This window comes from Sciurus vulgaris (genome assembly GCF_902686455.1).
Source record: "Sciurus vulgaris genome assembly, chromosome: 16".
Lineage (NCBI taxonomy): Eukaryota > Metazoa > Chordata > Mammalia > Rodentia > Sciuridae > Sciurus > Sciurus vulgaris.
Window position 1 is genome coordinate 24,339,321 of NC_136477.1, and position 24,565 is coordinate 24,363,885.

Below are 24,565 nucleotides of genomic sequence, written 5' to 3' on the forward strand. Positions count from 1 at the left end.
GACCACAAAATCAAAGAGGGCTTGAAATGAGATTTTTCCAAGCCCTCAGTGACCAGCCAAGATTGCTATATTCAGCAAAGCTATCTTTCAGAATCAGAAAAAATAAAAAACTTTTCATTACAAGGATAATCAAAAGAATTCATGACCACTAAGCCAGCAGTATAAAAATATTTAAAGATACACTACACACAGAAGAACTCAAAAACAAATCCCAAAGTTCCAAAATGGGTGAAACTGTAGAATAGCAACTAACTAAGTGAAATTTGAAGCCAAATCAAATACAACAAATAAACCAAAAGGGGAGGAAATAACAAGTCTCTATCCATAATTACATCAAATATAAATGATCTTAACATCTCAATTAAGACATAGATTGGTAGAATTGACTGAAACAAAAAAAAAAAAAAACAAGTTCAAACTATATGCTGTTGACAAGTGACTTATCTCATGGGCAAAGATATTCACAGACTGAAAGTAAAAGGATAAAGAAAAATATTCCATGTAAATGGAGTCATAAAAGAAGCAGGAGTAGCTATTTTTATATCTAACAAAGGAGATTGGAAGCAAAAATTAATCAGAAGATACAAAGACATTCAATGTATACTGGTAAAGGGAATAGTCCACAAGAAGATATAACAATAGAAAATATTTATGTCTCAAATATCAGTGCCCCTAATTACATAAAAAAGACAACAACAAAAATAAAACCTGCTTGACATTAAATTACAGATAGATCCCAATACGATAATACTGGATGGTTTCAGTTCAACCTTTTCACCAATGGAAAGTTCACCAATATATATTATCAATAAAGATACTTCAACTTAAATAACACTATAAATAAAATGAACCTAGTGGATATTACTATGGTTTTGATATTAAGTGTCACCCAAAAACTTGTGTAGGACAATGCAAGAAAGTTTAGAGGTTAAATGATAGGGCTGTGAGAGCCTTAATATAATCAGTGAATTCCTTGGACCTTGAGGAATGGTGTCAGCCATGTATGGACAGAGGCCTCTGAACTAAGCAACAAAATTCTCCTCTAAAATGGTTCCTGTCAGGTCTTTTGGTCAAAGTGACAAAAAAGCAGACTAAAACAGAAATTTGTAGAATATTTCACATCAAAACAGCTATATTCATTTGCTTCTCAGTGACTCATGGAAACGTTTCCAAAACAGACCATATTCTATGTCATAGTGCAAATATTAGCAAATACAAAAAAGTAATTGTGATTATCCTGTGCATCTTCTCAGATCATAATGAAATGAAATTAGAAATCAATAGAAAGAAAAATGATAGGGGGATCCAAGATGGCGGACTAGAGGGAGGCTGCATTCCTTGTCACTCCGTAACTCCAGTTTCAAGCAGAGAATATCTGTTTCTTTGTGAGGCAGTTTTTGCTGCTTATCGATTGCCTGGTGTTTACCCCATTTGTCTGATGTGATGACCTGCAGTCTGCCAGCATATCGACGCCTTTTTTGAGAGCAGATTGCTCACTGTCAGGTGCCTATCATCTGCCATTTGCCTGCCTATCGTCTGTCCATTGCCTGCCTTACACCTATCCATCACCCAACGCATGAGGTTCACCTCCCAATCTTCGGACAACAGCCAACAAACTGATCACCGACCGCCAGTGGAGCACCAGCTGCCTGATGTTGCTGGGAAGTTCACTGTCACAGTACCTGCAGGTTTGATTACACGTGGCAGCCGCCATTTTGAGACAACAGCCAGGCCCCATAGGACACCTGGCAGGACTGACTGAGCCCCGTCTCCAGGATTCCTCAGCCCGACCGAACACTCCCTGCCTCTGGGGCCCTCACATCAACTGACTGCTCCCTGCCGCCAGGACCCTCAGACCAACTGACTGCGCCCTATCACCGGGACCCCAGACCGACTGATTGCACCCAGCCTCCCGGATCCCACAACCACACCAAACACACCGGACCTCCAGGACCCCTGCCTAACCAACTGCATCCCTCTTCAGGACCACCAGCTGACCACATCCACACCCTGAGCTGCAGCTCCCCATTTACCAACACATTTCGAAGCCACAGAGGCCATGTTGAATAATCCTGGAAGCCATAGCTCCAATCTTTAGGTGGGGCAAAACCCATCCTGAGACACCTGCTGGAGGCTTGAAGCTCATTGTCAGGTACCTCTCAAGCATCAGGCTACTGAACTCTGGGAGGTTTCATTACTATATGACTGTTCTACTGTAGATTTTCTTTTTTTTCTTATAGAAAACATTTAAGTTTTTATTTCTTTACATTTCTTGCTCTTTTCCTTTTGTTTACCTGTTCCTTCAGAGTCTCTCCCTTTTTTTCATGCTAACATCCGAATTCTTTTGATTATTTCTCACCCTATTATCTAGAACTTCTGTATAATCTTTTCATATCCCATTAACAGCCACATTCTACATCCCTCTGCATCCTCTTTGTCATCCATTAGAAACTGCAGACCTTATTGCAAATCTGTTTATTTTATTGAAGATAATATTTTAACTCATTCTGCTATTATGTCAATTTTGTTATTGTCCTCATGGGGGTATTTGGACTAGGATTGCATAGTGTCTGAATTGGGCACTGCTAATATTGATCTTCCCTTAAAGAAAGGGTTTTGGAAACCTATAGGGCCACTAAAATCCTATAGGGGGAAATCTGCAATACCCCAGATCTGCATGCTAGAGGGGAAGATACATGAACAACACAAAAAAACAAGGGAAGAAAATGATCCAAACAAATCTAGATTCTATAGTAATAGAATCCAATGACAGTATGTTAGAAGAAATGTCAGAAAAGGACTTCAGATTATACATGATTAAGATGATTTGCGAAGCAAAGGAAGAGATAAGAGAGCAAATGCAGGCAATGAATGATAATACCAATAAGCTGAAAGAGTACCTACAGGAAGCAAAAGATCATTTCAACAAAGAGATAAAGATTCTCAAAAAAAACCAAAGGGAAATCCTTGAAATGAAGGAGACAATAAACCAAATAAAAATCTCAATGGAAAGCATCACCAAAAGACTAGACTACTTGGAAGACAGAACCTCAGACAATGAAGACAAAATATTTAATCCTGAAAATAAAGTTGCCCAAACAGAGAAGATGGTAAGAAATCATGAACAGAATCTCCAAGAACTATGGGACATCATGAAAAGACCAAATTTAAGAATTATTGGGCTTGAGAAAGGCACAGAGATACAAACCAAAGGAATGAACAACCTATTCAATGAAATAATATCAGAAATTTTCCCAAACCTGAAGAATAAAATGGAAAATCAAATACAAGAGGCTTACAGAACACCAAATGCACAGAATCACAACAGAGCCACACCAAGGCACATTATAATGAAAATGCCTAACATTCAAAATAAAGATAGGATTTTGAAGGCCGCGAGAGGAAAGCATCAGATTACGTATAGGGGGAGACCAATACGGATAGTAGCCGACTTCTCAACTCAGACTCTAAAAGCTAGAAGGGCCTGGAATGACATATTTCAAGCTCTGAAAGAATATGGTTGCCAACCAAGAATCCTATACCCAGCAAAACTAACCTTCAGATTTGAAGATGAATTAAATCCTTCCATGGTAAACAAAAGCTAAAAGAATTTACAAATAGAAAGCCTGCACTACAGAATATTCTCAACAAAATATTCCATGAGGAAAAAATGATAACAATGGAGGTCAGCAAAGGGAGGAACTACCTTAGAGAAAAACCACTCAAAGGAGAAACCAAGCTAACTTAAAAACCAAAAATAAGCCAAATGACTGGGAATACAAATCATTTCTCAATAATAACCCTGAACGTTAATGGCCTAAACTCCTCAATCAAAAGACATAGACTGGCAGAATGGATGAAAAAGAAAGACCCAACAATATGCTCCCTGCAAGAGACTCATCTCATAGAAAAAGACATCCACAGACTAAAGGTGAAAGGACGGGAAAAAACCTACCACGCACATGGACTCAGTAAAAAAGCGGGAGTTTCCATCCTTATATCAGATAAAGTGGACTTCAAGCCAAAGTTAGTCAGAAGGGATAAAGAAGGACATTTCATACTGCTTAAGGGAATCATAAATCAGGAAGACATAACAATCGTAAATATTTATTCCCCAAACAATGGTGCATCCCTGTACATCAAACAAATCCTTCTCAATTTTAAGAATCACATAGACCACAACACAATAATTCTGGGCAACTTTAACGCACTGCTGTCACCACTAGATAGATCTTCCAAACAAATCCAACCAAAGAAACCACAGAACTCAATAACACAATCAATAACCTAGACTTAATAGACTTATATAGAATATTCTATCCATCAATGAGCGGATTCACTTTCTTCTCACCAGTACATGGAACCTTCTCGAAAACAGACCATGTGTTATGCCACAAAGCAGCCCTTAGGAAATGCAAAAAAATAGAGATACTGTCTTGTGTTCTATCAGATCATAATGGACTGAGAGTAGAAATCAATGACAAAATAAAAAAAGGAAATTACTCCAACACTTGGAGACTAAATAATATGCTATTGAATGAAACATAGATAACAAAAAACTTCAGGGAGGAGATTAAAAAATTCTTTAGGTCAATGAGAATGACAATACAACATATCAAAATCTCTGGGACACTATGAAAGTGGTACTAAGATGAAAATTCATTGCATGGAGCGCATTCCAGAAAAGAATGAAAAGTCAACAATTAAATGACCTAACATTAGAGCTCAAAGCCCTAGAAAAAGAAGAACAGAATAACAGCAAAAGTAGTGGAAGACAGGAAATAATTAAAATCAGAGCTGAAATCAATGAAATTAAAACAAAAGAAACTATTCAAAAAATTGACATAACAAAAAGTTGGTTCCTTGAAAAAGTAAACAAAATAGATAAACCCTTAGCCACACTAACAAAGAGAAGGAGAGAGAAGACTCAGATTACTAAAATACATGATGCAAAAGGAAATATCATGACAGACAACACTGAGATACAGAACATAATTAGAAGCTACTTTGAAAATCTGTCTTCCAACAAAATAGAAACTACCAAAGACATAGACAAATTTCTATAGACATATGCTCCTCCCAAACTGAACCAGGAGGACATACACAATTTAAACAGATCAATATCAAGCAATGAAATAGAAGAAGCCATTAAAAACCATGCAAGAAAAGCCCAGGACCAGACAGATTCTCAGCCGAGTTCTACAAGACCTTCAAAGAAGAACTCATTCCAATACTTCTCAAAGTATTCCAGGAAATAGAAAAGGAGGGTACCCTACCGAATTCATTCTATGAAGCTAATATCACCCTCATACCCAAACCAGGCAAAGACACATCAAGGAAAGAAAATTTAGACCAATATCCTTGATGATATAGGTGCAAAGATCCTTAACAAAATATTGGCAAACCAGATTCAAAAGTATATTAAGAAAATCATGCACCACGATCAAGTGGGGTTCATCCCTGGAATACAAGGATGGTTTAACGTCTGTAAATCAATAAACATAATCCATCATGTCAATAGACTTAAGGATAAGAATCATATGGTTATTTCAATTGACACAGAAAAAGCATTCGACAAAATACAACACCCCTTCATGCTCAGAACACTAGAAAAAATAGGGATAGTAGGAACATACCTGAACATTGTAAAGGCTATTTATGCTAAGCCCATGGCCAACATCATTCTCCATTCATCATGGAGAAAAACTGAAAGCATTCCCTTTAAAAACAGGAACAGACAGGGATGTGTTCTTTCTCCACTTCTATTCAACATTGTCCTCAAAACTCTAGCCAAAATTCTAGCCATTGTCCTCAAACTCTAGCATTAGGCAGACTAAAGAAATTGAAGGGATATGAATAGGAAAAGAGGAACTTAAGCTGTCACTGTTTGCTGATGACATGATTTTATATTTAGAGGATCCAAAAAACTCCTCTAGATAACTTCTAGACCTCAGCAATGAATTCAGCAAAATAGCAGACTATAAAATCAACATGCATAAATCTAAAGCATTTTTATACACAAGTGACGAAACAACTGGGAAAGGTGGAAAACAACTCCATTTGCAATAGCCTCAAAAAAAAAAATTACTTGGCAATCAATCTAACCAAAGAGGTAAAAGATCTCTACAATGAAAATTACAACACATTGAAGAAAGAAATTGAGGAAGTCCTTCGAAGATGGAAAGATCTCCCATGTTCTTGGATAGGCAGAATTAATATTGTCAAAATGACCATTCTACCAAAACTGCTATACAGATTCAATGCAATACCAATTAATATCCCAATGATGTACCTTACAGAAATACAGCAAGCTATCATGAAATTAATCTGGAAGAATAAGAAACCCAGAATAGCTAACACAATCCTTAGCAGGAAGAATGAAGCAGGGGGTATCACAATACCAGACCTTCAACTATACTACAAAGCAGTGGTAACAAAAGCGGCATGGTATTGGCACCAAAATAGACAGGTAGAACAATGGTACAGAACAGAGGACACGGACACAAACCCAAATAAATACAATTTTCTTATACTAGATAAAGGTGCCAAAAATATGCAATGGAGAAAAGATAGCCTCTTCAACTAATGGTGTTGGGAAAAAAGGAAATCCATATGCAACAGAATGAAACTAAACCCCTATCTCTCACCATGCACAAAAATCAGCTCACAATAGATCAAGGACCTCGAAATCAGACCAGAGTCCTTGCATCTTATAGAAGAAAAAGTAGGTCCAAATCTTCACCTTATTGGCTTAGTATCAGACTTCTGTAATAGGACTCCCATACCACAAGAAATAAAAGCAAGAATCAACAACTGGGATAGATTCAAACTAAATAGCTTTCTCTCAGCAAAGTAAACTATCAGCAATGTGAAGAGAGAGCCTACAGAGTGGGAGAATATCTTTGCTACTCATACTTCAGATAGCATGTTAATTTCCAGAATCTATAAGAACTCAAAAAACTCTACATCAAGAATATAAATAATCCAATCAACAAATGGGCTAAGGAAATGAACAGCCACTTCACAGAAGAAGATGTACAAGCAATCAACAGATATATGTAAAAAGGATACCCATTCTCACCACTCTGATTCAGTGTAATTTTTGAAACTAACCAGAACAATCATGCAAGAGAAGTAAATGAAAGGGATATAAATAAGAAAAGAAGGGGCTGGGGATATAACTCAGTTGGTAGAGTGCTTGCCTTGCAAGCACAAGGCCCTGAGTTTAATCCCCAGAACTGCAAAAAAAAAAAAAAAAAAGAAGAAGCAGCCAAATTATCTGTTTGCTGATGACATGATCTTATATCTAGAAGACCCCAAAACTTCACTAGAAGTCTTCTATGTCTAATAAACTAATTCAGAAAGAAGCAGGATACAAGATCACCATTCATAAATTAATCTTTCCTATACTCCAGTAATGAATCTACTGTGGAAGAAATTTGAAAATCTATCCCATTCACAATAACCTTAAAAAAAAAAGAATAGGAAAAAACTATAGAATATTGAAGAAAGAAATTGAAGATCTTAGAAGATGGAAAGACCTCCCATGTTCTTAAACTGGCAGAATTAATGTCAAAATAACCATCTAACCAAAAGTATTTTATAGTCTCAATGCAATTGCCATCACAATACCAATGACATTTTTAAATAGAAAAGCAGTCCTGCAATTCATTTGGAAGAATTAAAAGAACCAGAATAGCCAATGTAATACTAAGCAAGAGGAACACTTGAGGCATCACAATACCAGCTCTCAGGTTATACTATAGAGATACAGTAACAAAAATGGCATCATATTGGCATAAAAATTGACACAAGGACCAATGGAAATAGAACACATAGACAAACCCATATAGTTATAGTCATTTTTGTCAAAGGTGCCAAAAATATGTGTTGGAGAAAATAGCCTTTTTAACAAATGGTCCTGGGAAAACTGGATATCCATACATAGAAGAATGAAACCAGCTTTCTGTCTATCACCATGTCAAATCAAAGTGGGCCAAAGACCTACAAATTTGACCAGAAACTTTGCAACCCAAAACACTCCAACATATTGGTACAGGCACCAACTTGCTTACCAAGACCACTAAAGCTCAAGAAATAATACTGAGACTCAATAAATGGGACAACATCAAATGAAAACATTCTGCACAACAGAGGAAATGATTATGAAGGGAGAGCCTACAGAACAGGAAAAAAATCTTTGCCAGCTTCTCCTCTGACAGGGAATTAATATCCAGAATGTATAAAAGCCTCAAAATCTTAGCACCAAAAAGTGAATAATCCAATCAGTAAATGATCAAAAGAACTAAACAGACATTTCACAAAAGAAATTAAATGGCCAAGAAATATATGAAAAACGTTCGGCATTCCTGGCAGTCAGGGAAATTCAAATTAAAACTACATTGAGATCTTCTCACTCAAGTTAGAATGGCAATCAGTAAAAAAAAAAATAATAAATGCTGGTGAGGATGTGGGGGGAAAGGTACACTGGTACCTTGTTGAGACTGCAAGTTAGTACAACTGCTCTGGAAAACAGTATGGAGATTCCTCTAAAGACTAGGAATAGACCCACCGTATGATCCAGCTATTCCACTCATTGATATTTATCCAAAAGATCTAAAATCAGCATACTCCAGGGATGCAGCCACATCAGTATTTATAGCAGCACAGCTCACAATGGTCAAACCATGTAACCAACCCACGTTGCCTGTCAATAGATGAATGGATTAAGAAAATGTGGCATATATACACAATGAGGTTTTAGTCATAATGGAGAAAGAAATTATGATATTTGCTGGTAAACGGATGGAACTGGAGAACATTCTGATGAGTGAAATAAGCCAGACAGAAAATCAAGGGTCTAATGTTTTCTTTCATGTGAGGAAGCTAGAGCAAAATAAGAGAAAATAAGAGGGATGGGTGCATGTACCATGAAAATAGAGGGAATATCATGGAGTAGAAGAAGGAGATTGAGGAGGAGGGAAGAGGGATGGGAAAAGGAGGAAATGCAGAATGAAACTGATCAAATTATGGTATGTACATATATGAATACAAGGCAGTGAATTCTACCTTTATGTCTACAAAGCACAATTAAGAAAAAAAAAAACAGTAGATAAAAGGATACCAGTAGGGTAGAAAAAGAAGACTGGAAAGGGAGAGGTAGGGAGAGGAGAGAAGGGAAAGAGGAAGCACTAGAGGTTAAAATGGAGCACATTGTATTCTATGCATGTATGGTTGTCAGAATGAACCCCACTGTTACAACTATAAGGCACTAATAAAAAATCTAAAAATATTTTACATGTTTAAAATCATGTAGTTCTATTGGATATGGTCTATGTTAAGGAAAGCTGTACACTAAATGGTAATATTCGTTTCTTCTCATTCTTCTGGGTTCACAAGCACATCTTCTATAGATGATGATAATTTAAACTAATTTTTTGGTATTTTTAGCTTATTTCCCTTCCTTACTGCTTTGGCAAAAAAAAAACCACCATGATTTTGAGTGAAAATTGGGAGAATGTGCTTTATTTTCTTGTTCCTGACATTAATGGTATGCTTCTAGTGTTTCCATTGAGAGGTAATACATAAATAGACAATGGCCAGATGATACATGAAAATATAACTCTGATCTACAAACTCTGTCCCAGGAAGCCAAACCACCACCGCTGCAGCAGTTCCCCAAGTTGGTCACGATGTGGCCAATGACTGCAACTTACTTTAACTTTTGCCCCAACTTCCAACTTGGGACCAACCCCAGAAAGCCAAATATGCTCCCCTGTTAGGAAAAAATGAATAAAAAATGTTCTGCTTCTAGTTAGGCCACCTGCTTCTAGCCTGCCCATACCCACAGTTTCCATCAGTGATGTCCAAAGGCTTCCTGTCTTTTCTCTTAAAGCTTTCCTGTATTCATCTGCCTCAAGTTTCTGCCAAACCCAAGTGATGATGCCAAATGTCCTACTATAGCAAGCTCTGAACGGCCTCTGCTTGTTATCCTTTGGGTGACCTTTGTTTATTTCTGTACACCTCCTAGTTATAATGGTTTTTCTTATGAATAATCAACAGGTTCCTAGAATAAGCCCTTATTTGGTCATGTAAGGTCAGTCATTTGGACAAGTTACTTAACACACATACTATACTATATATCTTAGTGCAAAGCTTAAGTGATATAGAAATAACCCAAATAGATGTGTCTCCTGCTCCTGTAGAATTTATGGTTGAGGAGGAAAATGGATATTCATCGGATGAGTAATATACTTGATTATGAGTGAATGGGAGGCGCTCCAGGAAACTGAGAAGGAGTGGTCAGGGAAGAGACCCAGTAGAGTAGTGTATCTTGCAAGGTAAGGAAATGTAGGGTTTCCAGAAGGTCGAACATGTTAAGAGCCATACAGGAATCAGGTATAAGGAGATATAGAATAGGGCTGTATTACACTTACTTGCTTTTAACCATGTTTCCCTATTTTTCCCCCTGTATGGTTATTTCAGCCAACTTCATCTTTTACATTCATATTGAAGTGAACATTTAGAAGTCTCCTTATAACTTGAATTTATTTTCTATGTAATTTCAAATTCTTCAGAAACTTGATATGTAAAGCTGCATATCAAATTCTTCCTAACTAATATTTATTTTCTCCACCAAACAACTGAAAATGAAATGCGCTCCCTGCTGATTGTTGTCATTTTCCTGACAGCACTGGTGTTGAATATCTAATGTGGTTCTGCATCTCCTGCAACATCAGCCAGCGTGGGCTTGCTGTGAGTGGCACCTGCTAATTAACTATTGCAGAAGGATGCCACTGAAGTAGAAGATTGTCATGGGACAATACACCTGCTGTGTACAAATGTGAAAATAGGTTTTGCAAAGAACGATTTCTACGAAGCAGATTTATTTTTAAGGTAGAATGCCTCGTGCCATCGTGATTTTTCTATCCCTTCTTTTTAATTTTTTTTTTTTAATCCTGTGGTTTCTCTAGTGATGGGAGAGATTCAGCTTTCCAAGTGAAGCCCTTCCCTTTCCCTTTCATAACCTTTTCTGTTATGGATTTTATTTTTTAAAACATGTCTGATTTTTTTTTTTTTTACATTCACACTTTAGACTTACTAGGTAATATTAAACTCTTCCTTTTCTGTTTCTAGTCATTTTAGTTATAGAAAGGCAATCTCACATGATGGGCTCTAGCACACACCATAGAACCAGGTGGGCCTTGCAAACTACCTTTCCGAACCTCAGTTTCATCCTCTGAAATGGAGTTGTTGAAGGATGTGTGTTAAGGCACTGAGACTAGTAGCTGGCACGTGGTAAGGATCATATAGGTATTTGCTGTTACTAAAGTTTCTCTGTACTGCCTTATTCCAATGTCTATGTTTAGGTTTTGATTATTGATTTACAAATGATAGTCGCAGTTTCTTCTGTGTCTCCATTGAAAATGTATAGAAATCATTTATATGTAGAGTCGTAACAGGCTTAAAGATCAATATAATTCAGTTGTTACATTATTTCTTACAATAATAAAATCAGAAATCATGTGAAGCTCCTTTTCAAATGAGGAGTGCTCTAGTTGTATTTTGAATATCCCACAAGACCCATGTGTTAAAGGTTTGTGCCCAGCCTATGCTGCTGTTGAGTGGAACTGTTAGAAGGTAGAACTAGTAGAAGGAAGTTGGGTCATTGAGAGTATGCCCTTGAAGGTAATTGGGACCTGCCCCTTTCTGTTTCTCTCTTTGTGCAATGGCTGCCATGTCTCCTCATTATGTCCTCTGCTATGTCTCCCCTTTATGATATACTGTGTCACCACAGGCCCAAAGGCAACAGGACCAAGCAACCACAGACTGAAATTCTGAAACCATGAGCCACAATAAACCTTTCTTCCTTAAAAGTCGCTTATCTCAGAAATTTTGTCACAGTAATGCAAAACTGACCAGGACAAGGAGATTGAAGGCAGTAACACAGGTTGTAGTAGTGCAAGGATCAGAGTATGCATTTCCAGGCTCCCAGTCCAATGTGCTTTCTTTACTATAATTTGAACAATACTATTTTCTTCCCATATTGGGTAACCAAAATTTAGCCAATTTGTAAACTTTTCCCATAAGACAATATATTGAATATGGACTGTCTCCAGTATTATCACACTGGTTCTCTAAATTCCTGGTTAATCAGTTGTTGCTAACTCAGAAGTGAATCTTTTTTTACTAGGAACAGTAGCTATGGACTGCTTGGTAAAATGGCAGACTAAGCCAAGGCAACTGCTTTGTTTCCTCCATAGTTCCCAGTTGCCATAGTAACCTGTCCATAAGTTTAGGGGCTAACAACACAAAAGTTCTCTTATACTTATGGAGTCAGAAGATTAAAGTCCAGGTGTCAGCAGGATTTCGTTGCTTCTGGAAGCTCTTTGTTTCCTTGCTTTGAAAAATCAAGTTGAAAAATTTCCAGGGGCGCCTGCATTCCTTGACTATTGTCCCTTTCTTGCAATACTCCAACTTCTTATCTCTGTCATCACTCCTACCTCCCTCTTATGAGGACCCTTGTAATTCATTGTGACCACTTAGATAATCGAGAATAATCTCCTCATTTTGAGATTCATGATCATGTTTCAAAATCCCTTTTGTCATATAAAATCCTATTCATAGGTTTCAAATATTAAGATGTGGATATCTTCAGTAGGGTTGGAGGTGGAAGGCAGGTGGACATTTTTCAGCCTACTGTGCTGTCGAAGCACCATTTAAATGAATTTTCTAAATTAGTAACTCCAGGGAGAATAAAAAGTAAAAGTAAAAATAATCATAGTTTCCTACATTATTTATTTGGGAATAGTGTTTATACAGTCATATCAATATAATTACTAAATATTCACCTGATCAAAAGTAAGAGATAACGGTAGTGAGGAGGTGGGGGTAGGAACTGTGCACTTAGGAGATGGAATGGAGAAAGACAGCAGCATTTCCTATTCCATAACAGGAAGACAGCAGAATATGCCTAAAACTAAATGAATCCTTTTTTTTTTTTTCTTGGTTGTCAATAGAACTTTATTTATTTGTTTATTTGTATGTGGTGCTGAGAATTGAACCCAGGGCCTCACATATGCTAGGCAAGCACTCTACCAGTCTTGATAGAGCATTGCTAATGTATTAGAAGAAAATAAGATTGAATAAAAAACATGAAAGATGTTGCTTCTGCAGAAGACTGCTCTGCATCTTTGGACTCTGATAAAAATGATAAATAAATACAGATTGAAAGAAAGGGAAGGAGGTGGGGAAATAATGTACAGAGTCAAAGTAAATTGAAACTAGTAAACTGGAGACTGCTAATTTCTTCATTAAAAGAAAGTTTAAAATAAAAACAAATTTCCAGTTCATTGTATTGGTTAAGATTCTTACCTGCACATGTCAGAAGCTTAAAGTGGCCAAGTGAAAATAAGAATGTTTTAATGTGGGCAAGAGGCATTCCTGAGCCCCAGGTTGGCTGGAGCTGGGGGCTCAGAGCTGGCACTTGAAGCCCCTCTCCCCCAAGTCCTCTTCTATGACTTCCGTTTTCATTCTTGGTGTAGCTGAGCTCCTGGGAACTACCCTTGGGATGAGACATCATCACTCGCATTTCTCATTTTCAAATGTGAACTGGTGTTTCGCAGAGCAGTGCCCTCTCCTCCTTCCTTACACTGTGTCTGGAGCTCCAGGGGAGGAATTGGTAGGATGGTTCCTGCACAGTAACCACATGGTGGCTGATCTTCAGTCTTTCTTTCTAAGGATTGTTAGTGATATTGTGGAATTTTATTTTCAAAACAGGACACTGCAGTTATTTAAAAGGATGAGTTAGCCATACATATGCGTGTGTGGGTATATAGTAAGATGCCTTTGGATATATTATTCAGTGAGAAAATTAAACTGTAAAATGTATTCTGTGCATGATGCATAGTGTGTGTATTTACACACATTTCATAAGCTTAGACTCTGTAGCAAACTGGTGAATTTGAGGAAAAGGTGTCAGCAAACTTTTCATTATGTACATCATTCTTTTACACATAAATACATACATTTGCATTGTTTGATTTTTTGAATATGATAAGAACAAATGAAAAATGAGAATTTGCCTATAATGAGTATATATTACTTTTATAATGAGAAACAACAGGAGAAATCTTTACCAATTTGCACTGCCTATAGAATAAAATCTAGGGTGTTCTATCCTGAAAGAGTCTCATGAGTCTGAATATCAGTTCTCTCTGTTCTTCTGCCCTGGTCTCTTAGCTGTCCTTCATAGGCCTTCTACTTGAGCCTTCCCACAGTTGTCTGAATAAAGTATGTTCAAATTCCAAATACAAATCTTTCTCACTGTGTATTGAACAAAACCCAGCGGGCCCTTCCACCTCCCTTTGGTAGTCCAAATCCAGATGTCCAGAAGTCCCTCCTTCCCCACAGGTACTTTCCATGCCCTCCTTTTGATCATCATCTCCTCTGACAAGTGGCACCAACCTCGTGCCTTATTCTTCGATGTGTTTCACATGTTGATATCTTTAGGCCCCAAGGGAAATGAACCATTCTGAAGTGTTGTAGTTTTTCCATTGTCCAGTATTGTAAAATTAACATTAAGTGCTCAGCCTGTTGAGAATTAAGCAGTGATTGAAAACAGTTGCAGGGTTTTTCCTAGATGTTTACCTGCCATCCGAGATATAAATGACAAAGGAGGTTCCAGAGGATGTGCTCCAGCTCTGCGCCCAGTTCTGAACTGGAGTCAAAATTGAATTAGACAAAGATGGGAGGCTTTCAGGGCAGAACCCAGGCAGTGTTACCGCTAAGGGATCCTCCCCACCAGCGGATTTCCTTTCCTGCCTCCGTACCCCGTCTTCCTAGTGCTTTTCTGAGCACCAGAATATGTGATCAATCATTTATTACTCATCCATTCCCTGGCAGAAATTGGAAAGCAAGTTTGTAAACCTTTGAGTTCACAGAATTCACTTTTGGAATTAGTCATAAACAACATTGTGTTTTAAATTTTAGATGTGAAGTTAGTATCTACTTCTAGTTAGCACAGTTGTACACACATGTAATCCCAGAAATTCAGGAGGCTGAGACAGGAGGTTTGCATGTTTGAAGCCAGCCCATATACAATTTAGCAAGACCCTATCTCAAAATCAAACATAAAAATGGGCTGAGGATATAGCTCAGTGGTAAAGCAACCCTGGATTCAATCCCCAGTACCCTTCCCAATGAAATTAATAATCCACTTCTACCTTTTATATTCTCACAAAATTATTCCAGGTATATTTAAGGCAGTCCTAAGCCACATTAACTCTGAGTAATCAAAATGAGTCTGTCTTCAGTGCAAAAATCCCTTACGTGTTAAGACTTCTCATTTTGGGATTTTATAATTGAGTTCATTCTAAAATTTTTTGTTCTCAAGTATGCAACTTGGGCCTTTTTCTGGCCACATAGGTTTTATGTAGTTAAAATTTAGGGACTCTGCTTAAACCAGAAAAGGGCATTGCAGTCTCTTAGGATAGATACCCAGAATTCATTACATATTTGGAGTAATTCAATACAATGCACTGTGCTCATCATATGAGATTCCAGGGACAGTTGTGCTATCGGAAGGGAGCTGGGCCAGTTTATTTTTTAAGATACTCTCATGTACAAAGTTTTCTTAGGAAAGTAATTCAAATGAAAGTTCTGAATACAGAGGTCCTTTGGGTTGGAAGAAAAAAATTAATTAAAACATTAGCCTCAGGCTATAGCAAAGGAGCACATGATTCATGAGATTCTTTCGTATTACATGTTCAGTGAGTTACTTTACTTCAGCCGAGCAGAGAATTGTGCACTGACTAGTCATGCTCATGGAGCTAAACTTGTTTGATGTCCTGCCCATGCCTGGGGAAAGGCAAACTCCCATGGCCCTGTTGCTTGGCAGGTTGAGGGTCAGTCCTTTAGATGAAGAAGCCAAAGCTCGATGCCACAGAGACTGCAAAATGGGAAGGGCAAATGTGCAAGAGCCCTCGGAACCTGAGATTTTGGCCTGGCAACAAGCACGGTGTGACACCTGTGGCCTCCTACACAGAGCCTCTGCCAACCTGTAAGAGCAGGTTGGACAGATGCTTAATGGGTCTGGAATAGCAGAGACATTACCTACTCTGAGATGGCTCAGAAAATATTAACCTCAGGAATATTTGGATGTATTTTTGTTTGGGTCATTCCTGCACTTGGGCCTTTGGCCATGAGAGGTTGAGTGGATGCTACACCACTCAGAACCCTGTAGCTCACCCATGCCTCCACTTAAACCCTGTTAGTGTAACCAAGAGGGACATTGACACTTTGACCTTCCAAGTTTTTCTCTTTAAAAGCAGACTTTTAACTCAGCTGATTGAATGTGAGCTCTGGTTTTGGTGGTCGAGCATTGATCAGTTTGGGAAAGAATGACTTCCCTAGGTTGAATTTCACAGATGGCTTTTATGTTCCTTTTCCAGATGTTCTGTTTAGGTTGCCTTTAATGATCCCTAGAAGAAATGACCACATGTTTGCATGATATAAATGTAAAATTATCCAGATGAAAGGTTCTATTTTGGGAGGTTACATTTGGATTTAAAGTGTTGTATTCAAATCATTAAAGGTAGAAACATGAAGTACTTTCAAAAACTTAGAAGTTCAGAGTATACTCTTAAATTAGCTCTCTACTTCAACACATTAAAAAAAAAAAGTAATGATAAGGACACAGTGACCGGAGCTGGGAATAACTCATGCACATTAATATTCCTGGAACATTAAACACTTGAAAATAACTTATGGGGATGATTCCTTTAGGGATTTGCTTATAATTAATACAAAATAATTCTTGAATTTTTTGATGAGTTCGTGGTAATTAATGCAAAATCATTCATGGTTTCTTTGACTTAATGAATTTCTTTAGAGATGTTGGGATGGAGTATTAGGAAGTTGTTATGATGGCACTTGACCAGGGCACTAGGAGTCCTACAGTGCTGTCCCTATTCCTTTACAGAGGGTCTGAAGGAGATGACAGGCAAGCAAGGCACAGAATCCCATTTTATTAAGCTGGTCTTATAGGGTGTTCCTTTTAACCACTGAAGACAAAAGTTTTCCTTCAGTCTGGAGACAAAGTTGGCTGTGACTTACCCTGTGTAATTGCCTCAGTGTTTAAGCTTCAGTTTTGGGTCTTTAAAGTATTATGCAATAACATGCACCTCTTCCCTCAAGTAGAGATACATTAATTAGAACCAGTGGAAAGAGGCAAGAGGAATAAAAAGGGACTGTGCCCTTACCCAGGGTCTAAAGCAGAGCTGACCTAAACCACAAGCAGTTACTGCACCTCTGAATGCCTTGGCCATTTCCAGGGATGCAGACCTCTGGCTATGCCCCGTCATCTCCAGCCTTCTTAATGGAATACCAAGGTGAAGGAGTTGTGCATCCATCTCTACAGCCATTTTGATTATTTGAAAAGTTTTCCCTCTGCAGAGTGCAGCCTTGGTAACATCCTCCAACCTCACTGCATCTCTTTGGAAGGTGGAGTACTTTCTCTTGATTTGTAGAAAACTATGAAAGTAGTATGGGGCCTATTAACCCTCCCTCCCCCAAACTTCAGACCAAAGGTTGCTACTGACTGGCAATGCCTCCTGTTTAGACTTACTCCTTCTAGTAAAGTACATGCTGTATTACAAACTTTGTCAATGTGAGCAGTCTAATCCTTAAATCCTGCGAGGCTTGGCAAGGGAACTAATGATGGTACCTCCCTTTAATTCTTTAGGAATTGTGTATCACTGGTGTTGTCAGCCTTATGCAAAAGTAGGTTCAAGCCCTCCTCCTTTCCTTCCAAGAAACTGTATTTCCTAACTTCTTTTATAGGCAAATTCTGGAAAAATAGCAAATATGTCAAAATCTAGATGGTATGTGGAAAATTGCATCAAGGAATATCTGGCAACTTGAAGTCTAACTTCAGTCCATATTACCTAACAGATTTTATTAGCGAAAGTCTTATGTGACCTGGAAGTTGCCAGATCAGTGCACTTTTGTCTCTCAGCTAGACATTTTTTTCTTTAATTAAGAAAGCTAATTATAAATGAACATCACAATTGTATATTTGTGGTTACAAAGTGATAAGATTTATGTATACAATGGAATCATTGAATCAAGCTGCTTAACATATCTCTTCTAATACTTGTTTTGGCAATGGGATTATTTAAAATATACTCTTAGTGACCTTTGAAATGTACAATAATTTCCTAAATTCACTATGTTGTGCTATAAGGATGAAAAAATCTTTATTCCTCCTGTGTATTAGAGACTTTGTATTCTTTGGCCAGACCTTCCCATCCCAGGCTATTCTATCCATATTACTCTTACTCTTTGCTGCTTTGAGTTCAATTGTTATAGAGTAACACATATTTGTCTTTCTATGCCTGACTTATTTCACTTAGCATAGTATTTTCCAATTCTATATATGTTGGCAAATCATAAAATTTCTTATTTTTCTTAGGCTGGATTAGTATTACATTATATATATATATATATATATATATATATATATATATATCACATTTTCTTTATTCATTCATCTGTTGAATAACTTGGCTATTGTGAATAATGGCACATCAAACATGGGAATGCAGACATCTCTGATATACTGATTTCTACTTCTACCAGGAAATAGAATTTCTAGATTATGTGGTGATTCTATTTTTAATTTTTTGAGAAACCTCTATACAGTTTTCCATAATGGTTACACTAATTTATATTCCCACCAGTTGTACACGTTTCCTTTCTCCACATTTCTCTAACACTGGTCTTTTTTTGGATACTAGCCATTCTGGCAGATATGAGGGCCTGTTTTTCTTCTTATTATTGAATCTCTTTTGTACCTAAAAAGGCCCTTGATGGTCTTCTATAATTCCCACTTGCTTTATTCACTCTTTTTCTGTCTTATTGCTTCTCTGATTTGATCATTTCAAATGTTCTGTTTTCACGTCCACTAATTCTTCATGTTGATCTAAATTTTTTACTGGAGTTTTCTATTGGATTTTTCAGTTCAGTCATTGTATTCTTCATCTGTAGGATTTCCTTTTTTTTTTTTTTAATTAAGGCTCATTTTGTGTCTTGTTTTTCAAAGTTCACATATTTGTTAAAAAATGTAAAGTCATGCATTTCTTTATGTTTGAGATACATTCTAAAAAGTGTATCATTAAGCAATTTTGTTTTGCAAACATCATAGTGTATATTTATACAAACTAGGTAGTATATCTTACTACACATGCAGACTGCATAGGATAGCCTATTGATCCTAGGCTATACTGCATGGGACTGCACTGAATATTGTAGACACTTGTAACACAATGATTTTTGTATATCTAAACCTGTTAAACATAAAAATACAGTAAAATGTATAAAACATAATGAATGGCACACCTGTCCAGGGCACTTACCATGAATGGAGACTACAGGACTGAAAGTTGCTTTATGTGGCTCTAGGAATAGTGAGTAATGTCAACCCTTGACATTACTGTGCATGACCATAGACTTCACGAGCATTATACACTTAGGCTATGCTACATTTACTTAAAGCTTTTTTCTTTCTTCAGTAATAAATTAGCTTGGCTTATGATACCTTTTTATTTTATAAACTTTAATTTTATGGCTCTTATAATAACATTTAGCTTAAAATGCAACATTGAAATGTTATACAAAAATGTTTTTATATGCTTATTCTATAAGCTTTTTTTATCTTTTTAAAAACTAAGACATAAACACACACCTTATCCTAGGCTTACAGAGGTCCAAGATCATCAGTATCACTGTCCCCTACCTCCATATCTTTTCCCACTGCAAGTTCTCCAGAGGCAAAAACACACAGGGAACTGTAATCTCCTATGGTACCAATGCCTTCTGGAATCCCTTGTGAAGGACCTGCCTGAGGCTGTTTTGCAGTTAACTTTTTTCTATAAATAAAAGTAGTTCATTAAAATAATAATGAAAAGAATAATATAGCAAATATTTAAATCAGTAAGACATTTATTTTCATTATCAAGTATTATGTATTTCACATAATTGTGAGTAACTGTACTTTTGTACTACCATTAGTGCTATAGAGTTGTTTACATCAGCATCACCAAAAATCCATGAATTGTGCATTGTGCTATGATACTACCATGACTGTAATATCACCAAGCAACAGAAAATTTTCTGTTCCATTTTAATCTTATGGAATCATTTATAGTCTATCATTAATAAAAATGTTATATGGAATAGGACTATATTCTTGTTGCTCATTGAACATTAGAGAATCATTCTAAGTCCTTTGTATTGTTTTATATATCTCCTTTAGGATCTATAATTTGAGTTACATTCGTTTCTTCTAGAGGCATGTGGTTTTCTGATTCTTCATAATCCCTGTGTTCCTGCGTTGGTGTCCATGCATTTGAGGAGATAGCTACCTCTTCTTTTACAGGTGTTCTTTGGCAGGGATCTTCACTATTTAACTGTGATTCTGGATTGACTAGCTATTGATGACTCTGGGTAGACAGTGCTTACTTCCAGTTTCTCTAGATGTGTGTGACCTGCTGCCTTTGCTCTGAGTTTGAATGGTGCAGGTGGCTGGTCTCTGCTATCTGACTGAGCTCTTCAATCAGCCTGCAGCTGTCTCTGATTGAACTGGGCCCCAAAGCATATTCTCTAGCTAGATGGTACCACTGTTTGAGTTCCTCACTTGAACAGGGTTGCAGGAGGTGCTCCAAGTTTAGGTGGAGTCACCGATTGGGATGAATGGGACCACCTGCTATACTCAGTGGATATACATATTTGAGGTTTGCCTCCCTGCCTAGGCAGGGCTTGGAGGTGGGCTTTGAGGCTGGGTTGAACACTTGTAAACTTTTAAATATGGCAAATCTATCCCCTGGTCTTTGCCAATATTTGCTGCTATAGTTTTCTCCCTCCCTGTGTGGAGCCCTGGGTTAAGGTTCAAGGATGGTCCTGAAGGATTCAAGCCAGGTAGAAGTCACCACTTCTAGGAGTGACCAGTTGAGCTTTTTAGATGGGCTAGGCTGTTAGTTTACACTTCTGACACTATGCACAGAACTACCACCAAGATCTGCATGCCGATCACTGTGAAGTTGGCCTCCTTCCTTTGTTTCCACTCCACCCCTGGCGGTCTCGCCATGACATTATCACTGTGTTCCCCATGAGATGGGATCAGTATAGGCTTCCTGGGAAGCATTTGTAAGAGCTAGAGGAGCTGGAGTCTACCTCTGGTCCTCTCTTCTCTCTGTACAAATTGTTGTCCCTGGGGGAATTCTTTTTGTCAGACTGTGACCACTTGGAGAGGGAGAGGGGTGATGCAAAGTGAGACCCTTTCTCTTACCCTTTCCATACAGTTTTTATTCAATTCTGTGGAGTGTAAGGTGTCTCAGGCAGATTGTCTCTTTTGTTGTTTTGTTTTGTTTGTTTTGTTTTTCTCTAAGGTATTCTCTTCTGTGGAAAATTGCTGCTTGAACTTTTATGGGTTAGTGAACCTGGGACCTCCTCTTCTTCCATCTTACTGATCTTTGGTTAGACGTTGTTAACACCCCCTTTTCTCTTTAATTCTGTTCATTTCTTGATATTCATGGCCTTACACTGTCATGATTCCTGCTGTTACTTTAGCACCTCTGCCTCCATTTCCTCTGGTTCCCTCAAAGACTGAGATTTACTCAACCCTCAGTCTTTGCCTTTCTAACTCTTGCCTGTCCTTTGGGAACGTTTTTGTTCTCTCTGATCATCCCCCACCTCTCTTTCCCGGTCTGAACTGCTACTTAGTTTTTAGGGCTTACTTTCCAAATGCCTTTGCTCATCAACACTTTGGATGCCCTTCTGTTATCTTAAACCCAGCACATATTTTTAAAAACTTACAGTTTCTAAAAAATTTACTTCCCCATTTCTTCCACTAAGAGTATATACTACCAGACACAGCAAGGTCTCAGATAATGTTGCTGTTATCCCAGGACAGACCACATACATCTCTTCATTTATCTTCTCAAACACTGTACTAGTATATCACAATCTGTTCTTTTTTTTACTCTGCATTTCAAAATTTAAGTATAATTTATATTTAGTGAGATATACCAATCTTACATATAAAAATCATTTAGTTTTTAAAAGGCATACACTTCTGTAACCAGCACTCCATCAAATACAGAACATTCATGTCACCATAGAAAGTTCTATTCTGTGCCTGTCCCAGAAGCAATTGCTATTCTGGTATAAATCAACAAAGACAGGCTTTCTTTGGAATTTTAAACAAATATGTTCATGCCATGCAGTTTATAGACCTTTTCTTTGTTTCTAGGTCTGTCTCAGCATTGTTTTTGAGATGCTTCCATTATTGTTGTGGTCATCAGCAGTTCATTCCTTTTTATTACTCAATAGTATATCATTGTTTGATTATATCTCATTTTTTAATTCTATTGGGCACCTGGGCCATTTCTAGTTTGGGGCTATTTTGAAAAAAACTTAATCTTTATTTGGATATTTGGATATATTTTTGTTTTACTTTGATAAATACCTAAGAGTAGAATTATTAGATGACACAGGGAGATCCAAGAAGGCAGAATAGAGGAGGTTGCGTCCCTGGCTACTCTGTGGCCTGAAACCAAGAAGACAGACAGGCAGCTTCTCTGCAAGGTGGGTGAACAAAAAAATAAAGGTGGGGGGGGGGACTTTACTGGAACCTAAAACTGGACATTCAAAGCAGACTGGGGACTCAGTAGGTCAGATATAAAAAAAAAAATAAGGGAAAAAAAATCTCCAGTGGCACAGCTGCTGCCACAGCCAGGCCACAAGCCCCAGCCAGAAAGGTCCCTCTGTGAGCATAGTCCAGGGATAAGGAATGTAAAGGAGCCTGTATTTTGGGGAGGCCCCAGTAGTGTCTGCTTATGGAGCATTTAGAGATCAAGGACATTGCCCAAGAAACCTGAAGAACTTGCTGCATGTTATATGTGTGCAGGGGAAAGAAACCACCATCTCTCCAGGCTGTGTGCAGAAGACAAAAGGAGAAACCATTTTGCTGCTGTGGTGGGGACCAGCAACAGAGGAAGCCAATTCCTGGCATACCCAAGTTTGACCCAAAATACAGGCCCAGTAAACACACTCTGCATGACATAGAATGTGCTTAAGGAGAAAATCAAGCATGGAGAGAGGTTTGCACAGGGGACAGCTGGTCGTGGAAACCCACCCGGCTCTACTCCTCCCCCTCTAATCCATCTACATGCAGGACCCACTGGGAGAGATGCATCTGGCCTGGAACTCAAAAGGGTAGGAGTGTGGGAGAGATTGTTTGCAGACTGAACTGGAGAACAGGAAACATGGGGTCTGCAGGTGATGTAGGGAACTAAGAATTGGGTCCCCCACCACGTGAATGCAACCCACGGGAGATCCTTGGAGTAAAGTCTTCCAGCATAGATCAGCAAGTACTGGGCACTGGAAGTGCACTGATTTAAAATCTTCAGACCAACTGGCATCCAACAAAGAGCCTGGAGCCTGCCTCAGCCTAAACCCATATGGTATCCCTTTAATTTCGTTAGTCTGCCTAATTGCTCTGGCTAGAGTTTTGAGGACAGTGTTGAATAGAAGTGGTGAAAGAGGACATCCCTGTCTTGTTTGTAAAGGGAATGGTTTCAGTTTTTCTCCATTAAGAATGATGTTGGCCATGGGCTTAGCATAAATAGCCTTTACAATGTTCAGGTATGTTCCTACTATCCCTATTTTTTCTAGTGTTTTGAGCATGAAGGGGTGTTGTATTTTGTCAAATGCTTTTTCTGAATCAATTGAAATAACCGTATGATTCTTATCCTTAAGTCTATTGACATGATGAATTACGTTTCTTGATTTATGAATGTTGAACCATCCTTGCATTCCAGGAATGAACCCCACTTGATCGTGGTGCACAATTTTCTTAATATGTTTTTGGATACGGTTTGCCAATATTTTGTTAAGGGTCTTTGCATCTATATCATCAAGGATATTGGTCTAAAATTTTCTTTCCTTGATGTGTCTTTTCCTGGTTTGGGTATGAGGGTGATATTAGCTTAATAGAATGAGTTTGGTAGGGTACCCTCCTTTTCTATTTCCTGGAATACTTTGAGAAGTATTGGAATGAGTTCTTCTTTGAAGGTCTTGTAGAACTCGGCTGAGAATCTGTCTGGTCCTGGGCTTTTCTTGCATGGTTTTTAATGGCTTCTTCTATTTCATTGCTTGATATTGATCTGTTTAAATTGTGTATGTCCTCCTGGTTCAGTTTGGGAGGAGCATATGTCTATAGAAATTTGTCTATGTCTTTGGTAGTTTCTATTTTGTTGGAAGACAGATTTTCAAAGTAGCTTCTAATTATGTTCTGTATCTCAGTGTTGTCTGTCATGATATTTCCTTTTGCATCATGTATTTTAGTAATCTGAGTCTTCTCTCTCCTTCTCTTTGTTAGTGTGGCTAAGGGTTTATCTATTTTGTTTACTTTTTCAAGGAACCAACTTTTTGTTATGTCAATTTTTTGAATAGTTTCTTTTGTTTTAATTTCATTGATTTCAGCTCTGATTTTAATTATTTCCTG

The 24,565-nt window shown here is 37.8% G+C and overlaps 1 protein-coding gene across 6 annotated transcripts in view; it reads left to right on the plus strand.

The window, feature by feature from the left end:
* The window catches only part of ULK4 (unc-51 like kinase 4), a 633,437-nt gene that overhangs the window by 378,592 nt on the left and 230,280 nt on the right, over nt 1-24,565 (plus strand). Inside the window, exon 34 of one of the 6 annotated variants that reach the window (XM_079114119.1) lies at nt 10,692-10,923. The exons of the other annotated variants lie outside the window; for them this stretch is intronic. Within the exon in view, the coding sequence (XP_078970245.1) occupies nt 10,692-10,711 (20 nt within the window). The 3' untranslated portion in view covers nt 10,712-10,923. Of the gene's footprint in view, nt 1-10,691; nt 10,924-24,565 lie in introns of those variants that run through there. 6 annotated transcript variants of the gene reach the window in all.